The sequence below is a fragment of the Xyrauchen texanus genome, chromosome 13 (genome assembly GCF_025860055.1).
Source record: "Xyrauchen texanus isolate HMW12.3.18 chromosome 13, RBS_HiC_50CHRs, whole genome shotgun sequence".
In the NCBI taxonomy this organism is placed as follows: Eukaryota; Metazoa; Chordata; class Actinopteri; order Cypriniformes; family Catostomidae; genus Xyrauchen; species Xyrauchen texanus.
Genome location: NC_068288.1, coordinates 28,421,303 through 28,443,796, shown reverse-complemented (window position 1 = coordinate 28,443,796; position 22,494 = coordinate 28,421,303). Strand labels below are relative to the sequence as shown.

The following is a 22,494-nucleotide window of genomic DNA, read 5'->3' as shown; positions in this document are numbered from 1 at the left end:
GAAAACTGTTGCTCAAAGATAAGTCCGTGCCGACTATTCTGGGAACAACGACGACGCAAACTGTAAGTAGGCCTAATCTATTTTAAACTTTAAACTACTTTTTAAAGCGCAATTTCATTCATTATGAATAATCACAGTGTTTTTACTTAGTTTACTTGCATATTGTTCTGGCTGGGGGCGTCAATAATTGATACATAGGCACTGACGTTAGCCAATCATAACAGTGGGCGTTAACACTGAAGTCTTAAATGGAAAACGCCCCCAAAACAGACTGTTTGAATCAGAGGATGAGAAACAGGGTGGGAAAAGGTCATAAATCACTAGATTTTAAAAGTTTTTCTTAAAAAAAAATATATTAATACTATAATTGCACCTAAGGGAACATAATAATACAATAAAAAAAACCATGTCATGACCCCTTTAAATGCAAAGTCTATTCGCTATGTGCACAGGTGACGCGACGAACGTTCGAAATCTGCGTGGTGGGCGGGGGGACTTCCGGTTTAGGTTACTACCGGTATTTCCGATGTAGATGTTGTGGAAGAGTGAGTGGCAAGCTATCAGCGAGTACCGTATGTAAAATGTTAACAGTAAATAAGAAACGTCTTACATATCAGTATCAAATTGGCAACTCTAAATTACATTGTATTGTTCCTCGATGTGCCGTTTCATCGAGGTATAATTCTGAAGTTTTCATCGTTTTCCGCATCAGCCTGAGGTACGAGCTCAGTGGCTAGTCAAGATAAGACGCGAGAACTTCACTCCTACCGATAACACCCGGGTATGCAGTCGACATTTTAAGCTAGAAGATTTCATCATAACCACAGGACGCTGAAAACTTGTTCAAGGAGCTGTGCCATGTCTTTTGAGTGGAACAATTTTTGTTTACCAGCGCCAAGGACTGTATTTTTCTCTATGAGCTTCCATATACTGCTTATATATTTTGTAATTTACTATGCTGTTTGTTTTTTGTATCTTGTGATATACCTTTCAGAAAATTGTCTGAAATATTGACAATGTTTACATGTCATTTATTGTCTTTTACACTGCCAGGAGGAACACAAATACATGAGTTAATTCAGACATTTATTATACAAAGACACAAGCTGTCATACTACACTCAACAATAACATGGCTCCTATAATTGTAACATTGTGATGCAACGTTTGACATTTTGTATGAGTTATGAGTTTGTAGATAACTAGTCCACATAACTGCACATAATACAGTACTCAACAGTACTTTAATGCTTCTTTGCACTTCTGGTTGGATGTCAACTGCATTTCATTGGCTCTGTACCTGTACTCTGCTAAATGACAATAAAATTTAATGTAATCTAATAACTACTAACACTGAATTCATAATAACAAAAGGTACCTTGTATAGGTTTGTTGTTTATGTACATACATGTGCATTTCTTAAAGAGAACTATTTACATTGATTTTCACACAAACACATGTTTTGTACAGTCTGATACAGTAATGCAACATTATGATTAAGGCTCTGCCAGCCACACAGGAGCACTCGAACCTCATAGAGCTGAACAGGAGTGGAGTCTTCTAGGACAATCTTTTAAAAAACAAAAAAGTGTGTTATAATCAGCAGAGATCACAAACTGATCAGATATCTCAAAGTCAAAAGTGCATTTTGCATTATTTTTCAAGTTAGCTACTATGAGTTAGAGAATGAGGTTACTTTAGGGTTAGTAAGAAAGTAAGTTAAACACAACACAATATAAACAGCAAAGCAACTGTCTCAACAACCAGCTTCTGGGGTTTCATATAGGAATGGTAGGTCTACTAGAACACTAATAGGGCAGGCACGTGTCATCATAGTGTTACCTACTTCAAACGTTTGGCTAGCTAGATAGTTGTCTAAGATGTTCAACTTGTTTAGGTAATTATACATTTGTTTGCCAGTTTAACCCATCATTGCCAAATTGAAGCCCCAGAACAGAACTGGTTGGATCAGACGAACAACTGAACTGTCTTTCATCCTACTCTGATGGTGTGAGGTTTCTCATGTTTCCTCAAAGATCTATGACAGGTAGCACGGATGCTGACTCTCCCTGTCTGTCTTTACTTGATACTGGGGATAACCAAATACTGTCAATACATGTAACTGAACAACACAAGTCATTAGTATATGGGTGATTCTTAGACTATGGGCACTTTTATGTACTTTGTAACCAAAAATGTCATTTTTTAAAAATATGACCAAAGTACAATTGATATGGATTGCAAGAGTAGATTTGTGTAATACTTTTTATATTATAATACATTACAATACTTTTTATATTTAGATTATAATATTATTTTTATTTCTAAATTATACTTTTATATTAATTGATTTCATTTAGATGAATGAAAATTCAATTTTGTTGCATCATTTATTGCTTATATTTTTGCCTTGCCATAAGTTGTGTCAGTTATTTACACGCACTGTAACCGTTCATCTGTGAGACAAATCAGTTGTATACATCAAACTCAGCACTACACTAAAAACAGTTGTGGTTATGTTTAATGGCTTTGTGAATTGAGTTTACTGAGTGTGATGAGTTTAATTGTTTTTCTAATAAACATCTCCACTGTTTCTCTACATTCACGTTAATTCATTGTAATTTCCATCACCACCCACATTTTTAAAAAATATTTAAAAGTTCTCATCACACATTAAAAATGTATCCACAATTTACGAGATCATGCTCTACTTAATATAAAAATGCAAGTCATTTATTTTCTAATAAGCTCTTGCCCAAACCAGTATTACATTTCAGAGTGTGACAGGTGTACTGTTCACCGTTTGGTCCTTAGGGCAGTTAATTTATCTCATTGACAAATGTATAATTATTGTACATTGTGGAAAAACTGATAAAACTAGTTACAAAAATGATCCTAGACAATTCTTGACTGACATAAGTTATTCTGTTTTTAAATAACAGCATTGAGATGTGGTGGAAATGACATTTCACTGCTGTTATCTAAAAACAGAATAACTCATAACTTCTTAGTTATGAGACTAACACAGTCTCATAACTTCTCTTGTAATCTAAGTTTGTCCTCTTACAGACCTTAAAACTAGACAAATAATTTAAACTTATGAGACGGTGTTACGTGACTTTTGAACAAGTTTTTTTATTCAACTTCACAAGCCTAAAAGTGCCCCTTGTTGAAGAAACGCCCATACATTTATTCAATGTCAGATAGTAAAATGAACATATAATAAACCACATGTGACCAACAACTAAAATTAATCGTTTAATAAGTATTTTGTAAAGGTTACTTTCTAGCCTAACGTCACCTAGCATCATCGCTAACGTTAGGGCTACAGCTAGCTAAAGACATAGCATAACTTACCTTCATAATTGTCAATGAATGAAGAGACGTATATCTTGAAACCCTTTTCCCTCTTGCTCTTGGGAGCCGATGATGACGCTTGAATTATTCGGTGTACGTCATTTATCGTTATCCTTGGCAGATGTTGAAGGGATCTGGTGTAGAAAGCCATGTTTATCTGGTCCTAGTCTTACCTGACAGTTACCGGCGTCGTCGATGAACCTAACGTAGCGTTAGACCGGAAATATTCTGACAATCATGGAACGTTCGTAAAATCAACTAGCCAATTGCTTGATTAGTGTCCTTTGGAAGATCAAAGGGTGTCTCAGCCATGACAGTATTATAGACAGTAATGTCTTTGTATTGAAGGCCAAGTTTAAAATCAAATATAAAATATATATAAAACCGGATTAAACTTGAAAGGCGGGACATGTTTACTTCCATGCAATCCAGCTAAAATAGAGCTCCTGGCAGGATTTTGAGGGATCTCATTAATTCAGAAAAACAGAACAAAATATTTTTTTTAATGAAAAATTATCTCATAATTCTGAGATAATTAACTCGTTAATTCAGAAAAACAGAGTAGATTTTTTTTTCTCAAGTGAATGCAATACGCTTCCGTAGCGAACAACTTAATATTGGTTAATTTACGTATTGATTCAGGTATTAGTAAATGTGATAGTAAATAAAGAGATAACAACATCAAAATGAGTGTGTTATGAAATGTTATAAGCAGTTCTTTTCACTTACACTACTATTATGAGGTTTGTAATAGCTATTGTGATGCTTTTCTCTTTTTATGTGACAGTGATTATAATTTACTGTGGTGATCATTTGCCACAATTCTTTCTGGAGAGTTTTCAATCAAAGATTACTGTGTAATTTTCCGATTTATTTTACAAAACGACAGATATTTTATCAATGTTTTTTTTTCAGTCCATTGAAGACACTGTACGTCTATTCCTCATAGCCTCGTAGTCGTTCCCATTAAAATTAAAATATGGCGCTGGCGTGAATAAGGTCTGAATGGCGAGTTCTGTCGAGCTCGTTAAAGCGAGCGACTGAAACCAAGACCGGCGGAGCTTAGCGAAGGGTCTGGTTGCAAACGTAGCGCAATAAATTGCCAAAAGGTGGCGACAAAGAGCATTCAAATAGATATGACGTCTCTCGGTAAACATGGCGGAAGTTCAGAGGCGTCAACGTGGGGTGGAAGAAAGACGACGAGCAGAGAAATGAAGCAGCGGCGGTGATGGCGAACCAAACGCTAATGGTACTCTTGAAGCTTTTAGCCGCAGGCTTTTACGGAATAAGCTCGTTCCTTATAGTTGTGGTGAATAAGAGCGTCCTGACCAATTACAGGTAAGAATACTTTTGACTGATATTTTACTAGTGCCTGACTGAACAGTTGGCAACTTAGTTTTCAGCAGTATCGGTGTGATACGGGAGGACAGTGATTTCAGGTGGCTTGTGTGGCACTTTTTAAAATGGGAGGCTGGGACTGTTTCAGTAATTACACTGACAAAAAGTACCCAAACATTTCGTAGAATTATAATGTTTTTATAACATGGAACTGTGGTAAAGTCATAGTTTGGAATAGGATTTTAATAACATGGTACGTTTAGACATTTTCTACCATGGCACACACACATTTTTAATAAATATATATTAAAGTACAATGGTATTACCATCTGATGCATCACTGACTGTGCCATCATGGAGCTGCATACCAGACAACCTTTTCTTCCAATTTGAACCATTTAATAGAAGAATTATGTAAAATATAAGTATGTGTACTGTTCTGTGAAGTTTTCTTTAATTTGACTGCAGATGGATAAACGATGTTTATATTAGGCGATGTGACTTAGTGGGGTAGAATAATAATGATATAGAATGATCAAGTTTGCACCTATGTCAAGGTTTGTTTTATAAATAACAATCAGAACCAACCATGTTAAAGTAATTGCAATAAAAAGTTCTTTTTTTATTTTTTAAATAGGTTCCCATCTTCAGTATGTCTTGGCATTGGTCAGGTGGGTGTATAAATATTTTGTTTATACTCTATTAAACAGTCCCGTGTAGCATATATACAGCCGGGACCAAAAGTATTGGCAGTGACATAAATTTTGTGATTTGCAAAGTTTGCTGCTTCAGTATTTGTTGATACGTTTTTCACATGTTTCTATGGTATACTGGATTTAAAGGCTTTTATTGCCAAACACATTCAATATATGCAAAGTGTCAATATTTACAATGTTGACCCTTGTTAATCATAACCTCTGCAATTTGCTCCGGCATGCTGGATATCAGCTTCTGGGCCAAATCCTGACTGATGGCGATCCATTCTTGCCTTATTAGTGCTCGGAGTTGATCACAATTTGTGGGCTTCTGCTTGTCCACTCGCCTTTTGAGGATTGGCCACAGATTCTCTATATGGATTTGCCTGGCCACGTATCCAAAATTTCAATGTAATGATCTCCGAGCCACTTCATTATCACTCTTGACTTGTGACATGGTTTTCCATCATGCTGGAAAATGCACAGATCACCAAATTGCTCCTGGATCTTTGGGAGAAGTTGCTCTTGCAGGACGTTTTGATGCCATTCTTTATTCATGGCAGTGTTTTGGTAGAATTGTGAGAGCCCACTCCCTTGGATGAAAAGCAACCCCACACATGGATGATCTCAGGATGCTACACTGGTGGCACGACACAGGACTCATGGTAGTGCTTGCCTTTAATTCCCCAGACTATTGATTTTCCAGATGTCCCAAACAGTTGGAAGGGGCTTCATCAGAGAAAATACATTTGCACCAGTCTACTGTCCAATCCTTGTACTCCTGCAGAATTTCAGTCTGTCCTTGATGTTTTTTCTGGAGAGAAGTGGCTTCTTTGCTGCCCTTCTTGACACCAGGCCATTGTCCAAAAGTCTTTGCATGCAGATGCACTCGCACCAACCTGCTGCCAATATTGAGAAAGCTCTTTGACACGATTCCGTAACTAACTCCTCAGGAGGAGTTGCGAAACACAAAATATATGTCACTGCCAATACTTTTGGCCACGGCTGTAGACAGTGTGATTTCATTTTTTAAAAATATTTCCACAGATGCTGGTAACAGTTGTTGTGTTACGGGTGGGAAAGGCCTTCCGGTTGCTCACCTTCCCTGAGTTTGATGGTAGCATTCCTAGAAAGGTAAGGAATCCTGCCTCAAACATAAAAAAAATAATAATTAAATTCTCAGATGGTCATAACTTATTGTCATATCGTCATATGTTTTTTTTCTTCTCCAAGCTAGCTCTACAGACTCTATAAGAGTTATTGACAAATAAGTTTGTCTGAGGTGTTAAAAATAAGAAATCTTTAAAAAATCTAGTTTAAAACACTTGTTTCGAATTCTTAGAAATGTTGTCTTTGTGTCCAATTTGGTTCCATACAGTTTTGAAGTGTTTTTCTACAAAATAATTCATTTAATGACTTAAAAAAAATGTCATGTGGTGTAACCAAGTATATCGTAAAACACTTTCACGTGCCTTGAATACATGAGTATAAACAATTTAATCTAAACAATTTAATTTCTGAAAGATTTCAAACATGTTTTTCAATGTAAAAATATTAAGAGTTTTGTCATGCCCAGAACCAAATTTGCCTTTTCGGAACAATGTCAAAATGTAATATATTTTTTTTATTTTTATTTAGCTTCACACTCAGTTTGAGGGTCTAAAGTGGTCCCTCCCTGTTTTAAGGTTTTTGTGAACATGAACAACAAAATGGTTACCAACTGTTGGTTACTCCACATGACTTTGATTTGGTAGATAAAATAGTTTTTAAATATGAATAATATTATTAACAATATAATAAAATTTAGACAGTGTTGCTTTGTAGTTCTGTTGGGGATTATGAGATATTGTCCTGACATTTTCATCTTCCTTGTTGATATGCTTGCTCAATATCTACTACTATGTTTGTTGCAGACATTTCCACTACCTTTTCTGTATGTAGGGAATCAAATAACAGGACTCTTTGGGACAAAAAGGCTAAAGTATGTTCCACTACATGAGCACTTAAAATTCACAATGTTAATTAATACATGTTTTACTTTTTGGGCGAATATTTATGTTATATGTTATACGTTAAATCTTATATAGATGTCATTGGAAAAAGTAGAATTTTATATTTGTATGTTGTATATTGATGTCTAATAACTGTTTCTGTTTCAGCCTGCCAATGTTTACAGTACTGAGGAGGTTTTCTATTCTCTTTACTATGCTTGCAGAGGGTTTCTTGTTAAAGTGAGTTCATTTATTGACACTATCATGGCAGTATTCCACAAATCTTACAACTGATTAATTTATGATGATTGTAGTAATAATAATAATGGTAAATATTTTTTTCTCCCTTTTAAAGAAAGAAATTCTCCTGGTCAGTTCAGCTATCTGTATTTACAGTGATTCTGGGGGCCTTTGTAGCGGCAAGGTAAATATTTCCAAATGAAAAAAGATCGCTCCCCTGCATTCATAAAGTTTTAACAGTGATTCATTATTTAACCACCAGTTTAACCCTACCTAGGCCATTGCAGAATAAACATGTCTATTTTTTTATTTCATCATTATTATCAGCTTGATTACACAATTTTTCTTTCATGAGGATGGTTAAAAAAAAAGTTCTCTAAGGTTCCAAAAATTGCTCAATTATTTACTGCGCTACACAGGAAATAAGTTGTTTGCCAAATCTGCAAGATTTTAATACATCAAAAGTTCAGCACAAGGAGGACTTGACCACTAACCATGTCCACACATTGTATAACATGAATTTTGCTCAGTATCTTTGATCATTGCTCTTTTATTCCTTGTGTAGTGCTGATCTGGCCTTTGACCTGCAAGGGTACCTGTTCATTTTAATGAATGATATCTTAACTGCTGCCAATGGGGCTTTTGTAAAACAGAAACTTGACTCCAAGGTAAGAATGGTGCTCAAAATGACCTTGAGTGCTCTCATAGGAAGCAGCTGTAGTATTGGTAGAAGTTCATAGTCTTTTATTTAGATAAACTTCTTTCCTATACTCACTCCAATTAAAGAAACTCTTGATGCAGTGCAATATCTTATTGACCTGTTTTTTTTTTATTGTCATAAATATATTAGTGGATGATTCATCATTAATGTCCTATTCTGTCCACTGTGATCATTTTGAATGAAAAATGCTTTCAGAAAGCTCATTCTCAAATTATTCTAGTTTTGAAGGATAAATTATATTTGCTTAAAGAAAAATTGTGCTGTGTCACTCTACCTACTTTTTCCTCATTTGCAAAAGGGTTACAACTTAAGTGTTAAGTGTTATTTGGTAGATTTTCTGTATTTGGCTTGTCCCAACTCGTCTTTTTTTTTTTTTTTTTTAAACCTTTCCCCTTACAATACATTTATAAAAAGTGGTTTGATCTTTATCGAAGTCACAATTATAGACAAACACCGTCTAAATAAAGTAGCAAAACAAGCAGTTGTGTATTTCATTTTTATTGAAGACCGTAATCATTCACAGTGCATGCTGGAAAAGTATTGAACCCTTGAATTTAGTAACTCATAGATCGTCCTTTAGCAGCAACAATTTTCACCAACCTTTCCTGTAGCTGCTTCTAAGACTAACGCAATGCTGAGTATGAATGTTGGACCATTAATTCCTACAAATCTGTTTCAGTTCATCAGTATTTCTGGGTTGTCTTGATTGCACAGCTGCCTTTAGGTCATACCACAGCATTATATCTAGGATTCTGACTTTGCCATTCCAAAACAAATATCCTTCAGCCATTTTTTTGTTTCATTACCCAACCTCTTAAGCTTGATGTCATGGACTGCTGCCCTGACATTTTCCTGTAAAATGTCTTGATATACATTTGATTTAATTGTTCCCTCAATTTTTGCAAGGCATGTTTCACAGTTGGGATGAAAGTATTGGTGTTTAGTGCCCATTGTCCTCCCTCCACACATTGTGTTGTGCATTTTTGCCAAAAAGTTCACATTTATCTCATCTGTCCATATAATGTTTTCTGAGAAGATAACTTGTGAAACTGGGAAAACTTCAGACATGTCACTTTTTTTTGACTGAAGTGGTTTCCTTTGTGGTGTACTTGTGGTCTTTATGGTGATCATTCTTGTTCAGTGTTTTTCTTATAGTGGACACATGATCAAAGAGTTTCAGAGTTTGTTTTCTGGAGGTCTTTTGTTATTACCCTTGGGTTCTTACCTTTTTCAGGATTGCCCATTGTGCTCTTGGAGTGATATTTATTTATTTTTTAAGATAAAGTAGCAACAGTTCTAATTTGTAGGCAATTTGTACTATCATGATTGAACAACTTGGTCTTTCGCAATGCTTTTGTAGCCTTTTCCTGCATCTGTATAATGCAACCTCTAAAGCCCTGTGAAAGTTGCTGGGATTGAGGCATGGTTGACACTTACCAATCTTTCTTGAAAATAACTAATTTGTCAGTAAACTTACTTGGTGTGCTTTTATAGGGGATGTACCTGTGCAAACCACACTTCCAGTCTCATAATTTTCTAATAACTCAATTGAATCATCTGACTCAATAGCTTTTGGCGAATTTAAGAGATTCATTACTTTTTCCAGCCTGTACTGTTATTTAATTATTACTCAAAGACTTCAATGCAATTTTGAAAAGTACAACTGTTTGTGTGTTATTAGTTTAGACAATTTTCTCAGATTATGATGATACATTTGCTTAAGCTTAAATCTATCAAACCTCTTTAATTTTTCATTATTTATTGTAAATCTCTGCTATTCTAGTTATATTATCCTGCCACAACTAAAAGAAAACTAGTGAATACTACTGCGATTGGAAAAATAATATTTGTATTGGTCTCCCATGTACCTCTATAGAAGTTTAACTTGCTGTAGTTTAGAGTGTGAAAAGGGTAATTTGCTGTCACAGTTTTTATAAAGACTTTTTTTATTGGTCTCCAAGCCTAGCATAAGAAGATCTTGAATGCATGCACTGATGTGTTAAAGACACATTTCAGTTTCGATATATTTGGTAGATATGCCTGTGCATTTTATAAAAACAATTTGTATCCCCCTTTCTCCCCAATTTGGAATGCCCAATTCCCACTAGTTAGAAGGTCCTCGTAGTGGCGCGGTTACTAACCTCAGTTGAGGTGGCGGAGGACAAGTCTCAGTTGCCTCCGCTTCTGAGACAGTCAATTTGCGCATCTTATCACGTGGCTCGCTGTGCATGACACTGCAGAGACTCACCGCATGTGAGGCTCATGCTACACTCCACGACCCATGCACTACTTACCACGCACCCCATTGAGAGAGTACCACTAATTGTGACCATGCGGCGGTTACCTCTTGTGATTCTACCGTCCCTAGCAACCAGGCCAATTTGTTTGCTTAGGAGACCTGGCTGGAGTCGCTCAGCACGCCCTGGATTCAAACTCGCGGCTCCAAGGGTGGTAGTCAGCGTCAATACTCGCTGAGCTACACAGGCCCCCTCCCAGATATGCCTGTGGTTAAATTTATGTAAAAGGGCAGAAATCCTTGGCTGCTTACTAATTTGGTGTGGCAACATGAGTAGCGTTTATTGCATTACCCTTCTGACTTTGACTGAAAAAATAGGTAATTTGTGCTCTATTTGAAGTATGCTGATAAAGATGTAGTACTTTTCAGACTGCTCCAGATTTAATATTTTATGAAAGTAAACTGTTACCATGCTTAGTGAAATATAGATTTAATTAAAGCAGTGGCAACTTGAACAATAGAAGCCAAATGTTACAACTTGAGAGTAATTCACAATCCTTGAAGTTAGATTTTTGTCTTCATACTGCTGTTTGCATGCCAGCTGGTTGTGATCTTAGAGCAGCTAGTGAAGTGGGTGTTATACAAGAGGGCAATAAAGACGTGGCTGTTTTGTACCTGAAAATCTGTTGTCGTCTTTGTGTCGTTTAGGAGCTTGGAAAGTATGCCCTGCTCTATTACAATGCTTTATTTATGATTCTCCCAACTCTGCTGTTGGCACATGTCACAGGAGAAATGGATAAGGTAAGAGGCTTATGCATGATGATATGGAAGTAAAACAAAGAATATATCTAAATCTATTTACTCCTTTACCTGTGTAATGCATTAATGTCTTTGAATATTTTACACTAATCAGCCACAACATTAAAACCACTTGCCTAAAATTGTGTAGGTCCCCCTCGTGCCGCCAAAACAGTGCCAACCCGCATCTCAGAATAGCATTCTAGGATGCTATTCTTCTCGCCAAAATTGTACAGAGCGGTTTTCTGTGTTAATGTTGACTTTGTCAGTTCGAACCAGTCTGGCCATTCTCTGACCTCTCATCAACAAGGTGTTTTCGTCCGCAGAACTACCGCTCACTGGATGTTTTTTTCTGAGTAAATTCGAGAGACTGTGTGTGAAAATCCCAGCAGATCAGCAGTTACAGAAATACTCATAAAACTGTTTGTTTTTTATCCCCTTTTCTCCCAATTTGGAAAGCCCAGTTCCCACTAAGTAGGTTCTGGTGGTGGCGCGGTTACTCACCTCAATCCAGGTGGCGGAGGACAAGTCTCAGTTGCCTCCACTTCTGAGACCGTAAATCTGCGCACATATCAAGTGGCTCATCGTCCATGACACCACAGAGACTCCGTATGTAGAGGTCCAAGCTACTCTCTGAGTTCCACGCACAAATTGCCACATGCCCCATTGAGAGTGAGAATCACTAATCGTGACCACGAGGAGGTTATCCCATGTGACTCTACCCTCCCTAGCAATCGGGCCAATTTTGTTGCTTAGGAGACCAGGCTGGAGTCACTCGGCATGCCCTGGATTCAAACTTGTGACTCCTGGGGTGGTAGTCAGTAGTCATCAATAGTAGTCGCTGATGGGCTGATTTGAATATTTCTGTTACTGCTGATCTCCTGGGATTTTGACGCACAACAGTCTCTAGAATTTACTCCGAATGGTGCCAAAAACAAAAAAACATCCAGTGAGCAGCAGTTCTGTGGACGGAAACGCCTGGTTAGAATATAATCTCAGAATGCTATTCTGAGATGCGGGTTGGCGGCACGAGGGGGTCTACACAATATTAAGCAGGTGTTTTTAATGTTGTGGCTGATTGGTGTATATTTAAGGGCTTTATATGGCAGATATTGTCTATATATGTGACTAATTAGATTAATTAGCATTGCATGTAATTAATTTGGTAACGTTTTATTGATCACAGCCTTGGCTTTAAAACCTATTATGACCATTTAGCAAGAACCCAGGTAGTTTGGTACCAGTCATAAATCAGATCTTGTTTCTGAATTCCAGACCTTAAAGTACCTCAGGACATGTGTGACTCGTCTGTATCTCAACAAGATCACATACCATTGATGATCTGGCAACCACAAATGAGCGCACATTGCCAGAGAGCTAACACACATGCACACTATTAGCTGATCTGAACGACTCTGAATCATAGCTGACTTACATACATTTCATCTTGTCTGATCCTGTCTGAATACTTTTTCCCTTGTAGAAATAACAAAATAATTTTCAAGAACAAAAACCCTGTGTGCTACATCCTGGTCTATTTGAGAAAGCCATATGAGCACAAGGCTCAGTTGTTTGGAAGGTTAGGATGACATGGCTCAGCTCTATGAAAGCCTCATATTATTTAGCTCAGTGTGTTCACAGGGAAGCCTCAGTTTATTTGGCAAGTGCTGCATCAAGGAGTGAGCACAGGAGGAGGTGTGTCTCTTGCACAATGCTGCTACTATGCTAGACCGCGTAACTGGCACAGTGAATATAGTAGCTTATGAAGTTATGCTTGAAATAAGGTGTGGGTCTGCTATGCGAGTTATTCAACCGTTTTTAAACTTGTTATATGGTTTTTAAAGGGGTAGTTCACCCAAAAATGAAAAAATAAATAAATTTCTCACTCACCCTCATGTTGTTCCAAACTTGAATGGCTTTCTTTCTTCTGTGGAACACAAAAAGGAGATGTTAGTCCGGTTCAGACATTCACTTTTCACATAAATTTTTTGGGAAAAAAGATTCAATGAAAGTAAATGGTGATGAAAGTCATGCAGGTTTGGAACAACACAAGGGTTAACCAAGTTGTTTTCTCCCCATTATGTGAATACATTTTGGCATTTGCCGTTTTCCAAATGCACCCATACTACAGCAACTGAAAAATGTGGTTTAGCCTTTAAAGGGATAGTTAATCCAAAATTGAAATTTCTCTCATTTATTCATCCTCATGCCATACCTGACGTTTATGACTTTATTTGCTCTGCAGAACACAAATTATGATTTTTAGAATATTTTGGCTCTCTAGCTCCATACAATGCAACTGAATGGGTGTCAAATCTTTGAAACTCCAAAAAGCACATAAAGGCATCAAAAATAATCCATATGACTTCAGTGTTTTAATCCATATTTTCGTAAGTGATATGATAGGTTTGGGTGAGAAACTGAAATATTTAGGTCCTTTTTTGCTAAATTCTTCTCCCTGCCCAGTAGGGGTGGTATACATAAAGAATATACAGTCAGGTCCATAAATATTGGGACATCGACACAATTCTAATCTTTTTGGCTCTATACACCACCACAATGGATTTGAAATGAAACTAACAAGATGTGCTTTAACTGCAGACTTTCAGCTTTAATTTGAGGGTATTTACATCCAAATCAGGTGAACGGTGTAGGAATTACAACAGTTTGTATATGTGCCTCCCACTTTTTAAGGGACCAAAAGTAATGGGACAATTGGCTGCTCAGCTGTTCCATGCCCAGGTGTGTGTTATTCCCTCATTATCCCATTTACAAGGAGCAGATAAAAGGTCCAGAGTTCATTTCAAGTGTGCTATTTGCATTTGGAATCTGTTGCTGTCAACTCTGAATATGAGATCCAAAGAGCTGTCTCTAAAAAATCAAAACAAACCCATCAGAGAGATAGCAAAAACATTAGGTGTGGCCAAATCAACTGTTTGGAACATTCTTAAAAAGAAAGAACGCACCGGTGAGCTCAGCAACACTGGAAGACCACGGAAAACAACTGTGGTGGATGACAGAAGAATTCTTTCCTTGGTGAAGAAAACACCCTTCACAACAGTTGGCCAGATCAAGAACACTCTCCAGGAGGTAGGTGTATGTGTGTCAAAGTCAACAATCAAGAGAAGACTTCACCAGAGTGAATACAGAGGGTTCACCACAAGATGTAAACCATTGGTGAGCCTCAAAAACAGGAAGGCCAGATTAGAGTTTGCCAAACAACATCTAAAAAAAGCCTTCACAGTTCTGGAACAACATCCTATGGACAGATGAGACAAAGATCAACTTGTACCAGAGTGATGGGAAGAGAAGAGTATGGAGAAGGAAAGGAACTGCTCATGATCCAAAGCATACCACCTCATCAGTGAAGCATGGTGGTGGTAGTGTCATGGCGTGGGCATGTATGGCTGCCAATGGAACTGGTTCTCTTGTATTTATTGATGATGTGACTGCTGACAAAAGCAGCAGGATGAATTCTGAAGTGTTTCAGGCAATATTATCTGCTCCTATTCAGCCAAATGCTTCAGAACTCATTGGACGGCGCTTCACAGTACAGATGGACAATGACCCGAAGCATACTGCGAAAGCAACCAAAGAGTTTTTTAAGGGAAAGAAGTGGAATGTTATGCAATGGCCAAGTCAATCACCTGACCTGAATCCGATTGAGCATGCATTTCACTTGCTGAAGACAAAACTGAAGGGAAAATGCCCCAAGAACAAGCAGGAACTGAAGACCGTTGCAGTAGAGGCCTGGCAGAGCATCACCAGGGATGAAACCCAGCGCCAAATTAAAGCTGAAAGTCTACAGTTAAAGCACATCTTGTTCGTTTCATTTCAAATCCATTGTGGTGGTGTATAGAGCCAAAAAGATTAGAATTGTGTCGATGTCCCAATATTTATGGACCCGACTGTAAATAACCAAAAACACAAGAATGTAAAAGTGATCTGTTTCTAACCCACACCTATCACATTACATCAGAAGATATACATTTAAACACTGGAGTCTTATGGATTATTTTTATACTGATTTTTACATTTATGCACCCGTTTACTTGCATTGTGTGGACCAAATGAGCTGAGACGTTCTTCTAAAAGTCTTTATTTGAATTCAGCAGATGAAAGAAAGTCATACACATCTGGGATGGCATAAGGGTGAGTAAATGATGAGAGAACTTTCCTATTTGAGTTAACTTTTCCTTTAATACTTTCAAAATCCTCCCTGTCTTTTCAATACAATTGCTATGTGACATTTTGACCTACATGCTGCCTTACAAACATATCTGTAACTGCATATTTAATTATATTTCTCGATGGAAACACTATGCTTTTCTTTCCTTTTATAAGTGGGCCATAGTTTCCTATGTATCACTACTGGTCTGGTTTTTGCTTGTCTGTTTATTAACTGTTGTCATTTTTTGTTTCCCTTTTTCCCCCATAGGCTTTTGATTATGAAGGTTGGTCGGACGTGCTTTTTATAGGTCAATTCATCCTTTCTTGTATAATGGGGTGAGTTGAAATGAAAACTTTCTAATTGATAAAACAAATGTATTCATGCTAATGTTTTTACGTTTATGCCAAAATACATATTTTGTGAGTCTTTAAGTTCCGAAATGTATCAGTGCAATTCATGTTGAAAAACAAGTACATGTTACAATCTTTGTCATACATTTTTTGTGTGTGATTTTTAATAATTTCCTGCAGTTCATATAATAATGACATTTTCTAAATTAGAAAAAAAAAATATCTGAAATGGCATTTCTCAATTCAGAGTTGCATACTGGGTGTTTCTTCAACTTTGGGCAACAACAAAAAAAGGTCACTTTTAAACTGATTTAAATCTTTTTTTTTTTTTTTTTACCAGGCCTTCATAATTTGTTTTCCAATGCCTTACTGCATATGCACCGATTTTGCTGTTTAAGCCTTGTCCCAGACTTTCAATATATCACAATGAAAATCCATTACAAAAAAAACTAAATATTATGTGTCATTTAACTATGATTGTCTAAACAGTGTGAAATAAAGCATTTCAATATTTATCATGGGAGATGATTTCTGTATGCTTTTTAAAAAAAATACCCCCACGGTCCCAGATTATTTGCATTTCCACCACACAAAACAGTTTTGTCCCTTACAAAGTTTTTACAGAAGGTAGTTTACTTGTTAATAAAGTCGACAAATGTGTCAATGAAGAGCATGCTTGACTTTCGAGACAAATATTATTTGAAGAAAACAAAGAAAATTCAAGGGAAATGTCACTTGTGTGCAGATCATTTTATTGGGCTTCATTTCCAATCAAGCTGTATTTTTGCCAAATTGTGCGAGAAGTGTGAAAATATTGGTTTAATTATATGTATCGAGTACCCACAAAAGGTTAGCTTTGAGATTAGCCTCAGCACTACAAAGGATATTTTATTCCAAAAACTTTAAAAATGTAATTTCTATCACTGTCATTTACACCACAGAATTCTACTTTCCGAACGTGAATTTGTCCTGTACTGTCGGATCTCCCAGCGTGAGTTCTTTAATGCACACTGTAATTAAAATAAATCTTACCTTACACTTCACAGCAGATGCTTTGGAGGACAGATTATATATTATCAATCATATAATGTTTTTTTTTTAGATGTTTGTAATGATTATGATAGCTAAGATGCGATCGTGAATGCACTTGCCGGTGTTATGGATCAATTGGGGAACGTGTTAACTGGGGATGTGCACATAAATGTGAATACTTTTACTTGCCTTATCAGCAGATTCATGCAGTGCGAATTGTCAATGAGTAAAGATGTTTTGCACATTCAATCAGTATCATTAATAAACAGCTGTTCTAATGAGTTTGACAGTTTAAGAACGATTTTAGTGGTTTCACAGTGTGACATCTGGTTTCCCATGTTGACGTGGGGTTGAATGGGAACTGGTGATTACACTTGTCAAGAGCAGTAAATCGCAAGTGGAATTATTTTATATACAACTCTTAAGCATTATAGGCTGATGTGTGTCAATAATATATTTTCAATTGCTTTTTTTACCTTTATAATGAATAATGGCTTAATTATCCATGATAGATTGAGTAACTTTCTCCTACCATTGAAAATGAACAGAGATCCACTGATTAGAGCTGGGATGCTGGTTCAGTGTTAAGTCACACTGATACATCACTCATTGACCAGGGTTAAAATCCTGGTTCATCAAGTGCAATTGTGTCTTTGCTGTAGGTTATGATGTGCTTTTAATAGGTCTATTGAAAACTATTTTGTAAAACACCGATTGGTTTAAAACAATATAATAAAGTGTGTCTATCAAAATCTCAACTGCATCTGACATCCAGTAATCACAGTATAACATACTACATTTTCTGAGAATGGATAAATTACTGAGAAGAAAATTATGATCTATGCTGTCTGTAGATTACAGTCTAATTGTCAAACAGTTTATTTAAGATAAAATCATAAGATTTTGCCAAACAAAATCATTGTTTCTGAAGAACTGTTCTTAGTGTATCATTTATCATTAGTCAGTTTGGTCTTTGCACATGTTCTCCAGTCTCCACACAAAAATAATATTGCACTTCTGAAAGATTGTCATGGGCAATTAAATAAATGGAAGTAATTTAAGAATATATGCCTATTATTGACATATTTCAGCCTATGATGCTTTAGTGTTGCTCTGACAAGTGTAACAACCCTGACAGTAATGCTTTATACTTTTAATTTAGTGATTGTTTGGAAGTTTGTAAAATATAAAAATAAAGATATTGTGATGTTGAAAAGACTATTAGAGCAGCTGGTTCATTCATTATTATCCACTTCAGTCATTATGACAACTGATTTTGCTGGTAAAAAGCAGCATAAATGCTGATCACACTCGTTGGATAGTACATGTCTGAGCCCAGCCTAGTGTAATCACACCAGTTTGATCGTACTTGCAAAAGGGTTCAACCCAAAAATACAGCATTTGAGATATGTTGGAAATGACACTGTGGTGAGAATACTTTCAGGAAAAAACTGACAAGAATTGCATTAATATTCTGTGATGCATGTACATATACTGTTGGACGTTGTTACAAATAAAATTATTGTGAAAGTGAAATGTTATGAGACTTTACCTTACCTTCCACAGTGCTAAAGTGCCCAAAGTTGAGGAAACGCACAACCATGAGCAATCTGAACTAGACAAAAGTGAATGCATTGGACAATCATTTGTGTTTGCTGTATTGTGCGTACATTGTGTTTCTGGCCTTAGTTTTCTCTTTCATAATGAACAAGCATTAAATTTATGCTTTGAGACTGCAACCCAAATTACATTTACTTTGAGACAATGGTCATATCTTCATCATTCATTCTAACTTGTGTTTTTACATTTGTAGGTTTGTTTTAATGTACTCCACAGTGCTTTGCACTCAGTATAACTCTGCGCTAACTACTACCATCGTCGGCTGCCTAAAAGTACTCCCCCCCCTTCTTTTTATCATGCCAAGACTGATTGTGCTGCCTTTTTTAACCAGGACTATTCTGTCTCTTTAGAACATATTAGTGACATATATTGGAATGGTGTTTGGAGGGGATTACATTTTCTCATGGACTAACTTCGTTGGTCTAAACATCAGGTATGTTGTTAGCTTTTCTCAAAAGGAAACGGATGGATGTAGTTTGCTGCTAATGATCTCAATGCCCATACTTGCCTTTTCAGTATTGCTGGCAGTCTGGTGTACTCCTACGTTACCTTCACAGAGGAGCAGACCACCAAACAGTTTGACAATGCCAACAAACTGGAGGTCAAAGGGAAAGTGGCCGTATGACCACCAGTGTTTGGACACTTTGTCGGCATGCACAGAAATATTTTTTGCATTTGTTGCAAGAACAAGTAGTCAGTGAAGTCACTCTGGGGATGTCTTTTAGTGTCATGGAGATATTGACTGTAAAATGTACTGCAGGTGCAGACATGATGTACTCTGAAAGTTGAGTCGATTGCTGGAATGTGTTTTTTCAGAGTGATAGTCACAATAACAATATTTAGCTGTTAATTATTTGTATTAGAAATGGGACTGTTTGTGCCCTGAAATGAACCGTTTTTCTGGGTATGTTGTACTTTGGCTGCTATTGCCATAAATTGGAATTGATGATTGTCGATGTTAAAACACCTGTTGTGTTGCCTGTTAAAGAGTGCTTTACAGATGCGTTTAAACTTGTCAGTAAGGCTATTTATTTTTATGAGACTGTTAGGTTTTAGTAAAAGTATTTAAATTGTAAAAAGGGAGTTATTTTATTTTACATTGTTGTTCTGGTACCCTGTTACAATTCAAATTGAACCATACATTTTATTTCCAGATGTTACTGGAATGCTCCTTCATAGCCTGAATGATAAATGGGAAAGTGTGTTTAAGTGTTTTAAAACTATAAGGTACGTGTGTGCAACAAAGTGGATGTTTGATTTGAATATTTTTAAAATATTAAGTTTTAAAGAGATATTTTCAGAGTTATCAGTGTTACAAAATATCCAGAAGACATTTCATCTGAAATTCTAAAAACAGCTTTCTAATTTTTTTGTACTGCGGAATGGGATTCAGTAACGCTTGATTTCTTTTGTACTGGAGGAATCAGGCTTTGTTTATTAAAGGTTAATGGTGTAGTGGTTGCACTTTGCAAACTCTACTAACAAATATTTATTTAAAATCTCTGATAATTGAGAGAACCTGTAAACTGTCAAAGACATAATACTAGGTACAAGAATATCAGTATTTTTTCAGTATTTTGATTGGTCTTTGTCAAATGTGGCTACATTAATGATATGGCAGAAAGAGAATTAAGAATGTCCCCTACCTTATGGCTGATGTTGCTTTTGTATTTTGAGGTTATTGAATGAATGTCTATTAACATGCATATGTGTCTGATGACATCCATTCTTGGCAATATCACAGGTTTCTCTATTTCTTATTCTATAAATGGATTTAAAAAAAACTGAAATGTGATGTATTCTAGGAGTTACTGATTGAATGTCTGTTCACATGCATCTATGCCATTTATTTAACATGTAGTCTGACCATAGCTTTGAAATTCTGTTATTTATTTGACAGATAATAGATGCATTTCTTTTTTTTTTTGGCACTGACTTCAAAGACCTGCTGTTGCTGCAAATGTTTAATTTCATTACAATTACTTTTTTATTCTCAATTGTTTTTATATTTGTATATTTAAGTTCTGAAACTGAAAACACTTGTCATATTGAACAATTATACTTCTGTCAAGATGTCAGTAAATGCTCTTATTTTAGCAATGAGAAACAGGAAGTGTGTGTGACGTTTAAAATACATCAACGCAAGATACTTAACTGTGCATTTTAGTTCATAAAAGAATGAATGTTTAATTTGTATTTTCTTTTAAACTTTGTGTGGGGTTTTTTTGGGCAATAAAGATTTATACTCACAAGGAGGTCTGTATATTGTTGGAAATTTCACATGCTTCAGTTGAGGTTGCAAAGATAAACTAGAGATTCCACCCAGTCAACCTGAAGTTAAAAACTGAATCTAGAGTCTGAAAGGAAAGTATATTCATCCAAAATAAAATAAAAATAAACCACTTTAAAACAAGTGTTACATTAGTGCATTGATTAGTATGTTTTTTTATTTTTATTTTTTATTTACTTGTATATTGTAAAATGCAAAGCAAATAGTTGATTTGTGCATAAATAAATTGATAAAATACAGTGGAATAAAAAAGTCTACACCTGTGTTGAAACAGCAGGTTTTTGTGATGTAAAAAATTAAACCAAGATAAATCATAGCAGACATTTTGCACCTTTAATGTAAAAATTAGTGTCATTTCAGATAAATAAAAATTTAAAAACGTACAATAACTTAACTGCATACGTGTGAACACCCATTTATAATCGAGTATGTGGCTGTGTTCAGAATCAAACAATCATCAAGCTCATGTGAAATAGTGCACACCTGTCTTCACCTGAAGTGACTGATTAACTCCAAATCTCAGCTGTTCTTGTAGGATTTTTCTGATATCTTGGTTGCATGCTACTACAAGAGCTATGGACTGTACTTGCATGACCAAAAACAATTGTGCTTGTTTCTTTTTCCCCCTCAAGGTGCTTTGCTTAAATTTCTTTGTCTTCAACAGATGAAGGTAAAATGAAGTTATTCTAAGTTGACTGTGACCTGCTCTCTGCTATACAAATATGATTTGATTAGTTATGGGCACACAGATATTTGTATTCTCATTTATACATTACAAGCATTTTCAACAATATCAACTTCAGGTCATGAGGAGGACATTGAGGAAGACATGGCCAGTACATCCATTGGAAGCACGTCAGATCCATTAAAAGGGGCCACTCCTTACCACCACTTCCTCCTCACCACCTCCAGACAACTCCAAGCTCAGATGATTTAGCACTGGAGATCAATTCAGCTGTCCATACTTTTCCTGACCATGTCTCCACCTGCTCAAATGACATGCTAAATTACATATACAGTGAGAAGCTTCTGGATATTTAAAGTAATCTAAGCATTGCATTGCATCTCCTCTTGACTCTTATGTCACTGTTGCCTCTGGTAAGAGGAGCTTTTCAGCTTTAAAGCCGATAAAAACCTACTTGAGGTCAACCATGTGCCAGGAGAGACTCACAGGACTGCACTGATATAAATCGAATGTGGTCTTCGAAAGTCACATGGAAGACATAGTGGTTGGATTTGCCAAGGCCTGCAAGCAACAGTTTAAGAAAATGTGCACTATGGTTTTGTAAACAAATAATTTTGTATTTGGAGTTATATATTATGTATGCGAAGTTTGCCTTTATTTATTTGTATTATTTCCATTGAAAAGTCCATGTACTGGATTCTTGAACTATAATTGGTAATGAATGCACATCACAGTAATAAGATGTATCTCTGGTGATCCGATCACATGTGGTCAGATGAGACACATTGCTGTTGGTCACACAAATGCTTCCCCTGTGAGCACTTTCTGGTGGCATATATCATTACATCATAAATTAATAAACCAGAAAAATGTCACAAAAGACAAAGCATGGAAAAATGATGCACCAGGTACAGCTCAAATTTCATCCACTGTAAGTGCACATGAATATCTTCATGTGAAGAGGATCCGTA

At 36.2% G+C, this 22,494-nt stretch overlaps 1 protein-coding gene across 2 annotated transcripts; it reads left to right on the top strand.

Annotated features, from left to right (window-relative positions):
- Positions 1 to 4,520: 4,520 nt before the first annotated feature.
- Positions 4,521 to 20,853, top strand: LOC127654409 (UDP-N-acetylglucosamine/UDP-glucose/GDP-mannose transporter-like). Of its 2 annotated transcripts, XM_052141569.1 has the most exons (12): positions 4,521 to 4,694; positions 5,332 to 5,365; positions 6,437 to 6,523; positions 7,303 to 7,370; positions 7,549 to 7,620; positions 7,736 to 7,804; positions 8,186 to 8,288; positions 11,286 to 11,378; positions 15,814 to 15,881; positions 18,742 to 18,820; positions 18,899 to 18,981; positions 19,065 to 20,852. In XM_052141569.1, the coding sequence occupies exons 1-12, from the start codon at positions 4,585 to 4,587 to the stop codon at positions 19,171 to 19,173; spliced, it is 975 nt and encodes a 324-aa protein (XP_051997529.1). In that variant the 5' UTR covers positions 4,521 to 4,584; the 3' UTR covers positions 19,174 to 20,852. The 2 variants fall into 2 exon arrangements, with proteins under 2 accessions (XP_051997529.1, XP_051997530.1); XM_052141570.1 differs by lacking the exon at positions 11,286 to 11,378 and having other exon boundaries at positions 19,065 to 20,853.
- Positions 20,854 to 22,494: the final 1,641 nt, after the last annotated feature.

What these genes read in the sequence shown, in the direction of transcription:
- LOC127654409 (XM_052141569.1), top strand. Translation starts at nt 4,585, where the DNA reads ATGGCGAACCAAACGCTAATGGTACTCTTGAAGCTTTTAGCCGCAGGC. An exon ending in AGCGTCCTGACCAATTACAG is followed by an intron (nt 4,695 to 5,331) that starts GTAAGAATACTT and finishes TTTTTTAAATAG; the next exon opens with GTTCCCATCTTCAGTATGTC. An exon ending in TATGTCTTGGCATTGGTCAG is followed by an intron (nt 5,366 to 6,436) that starts GTGGGTGTATAA and finishes ATATTTCCACAG; the next exon opens with ATGCTGGTAACAGTTGTTGT.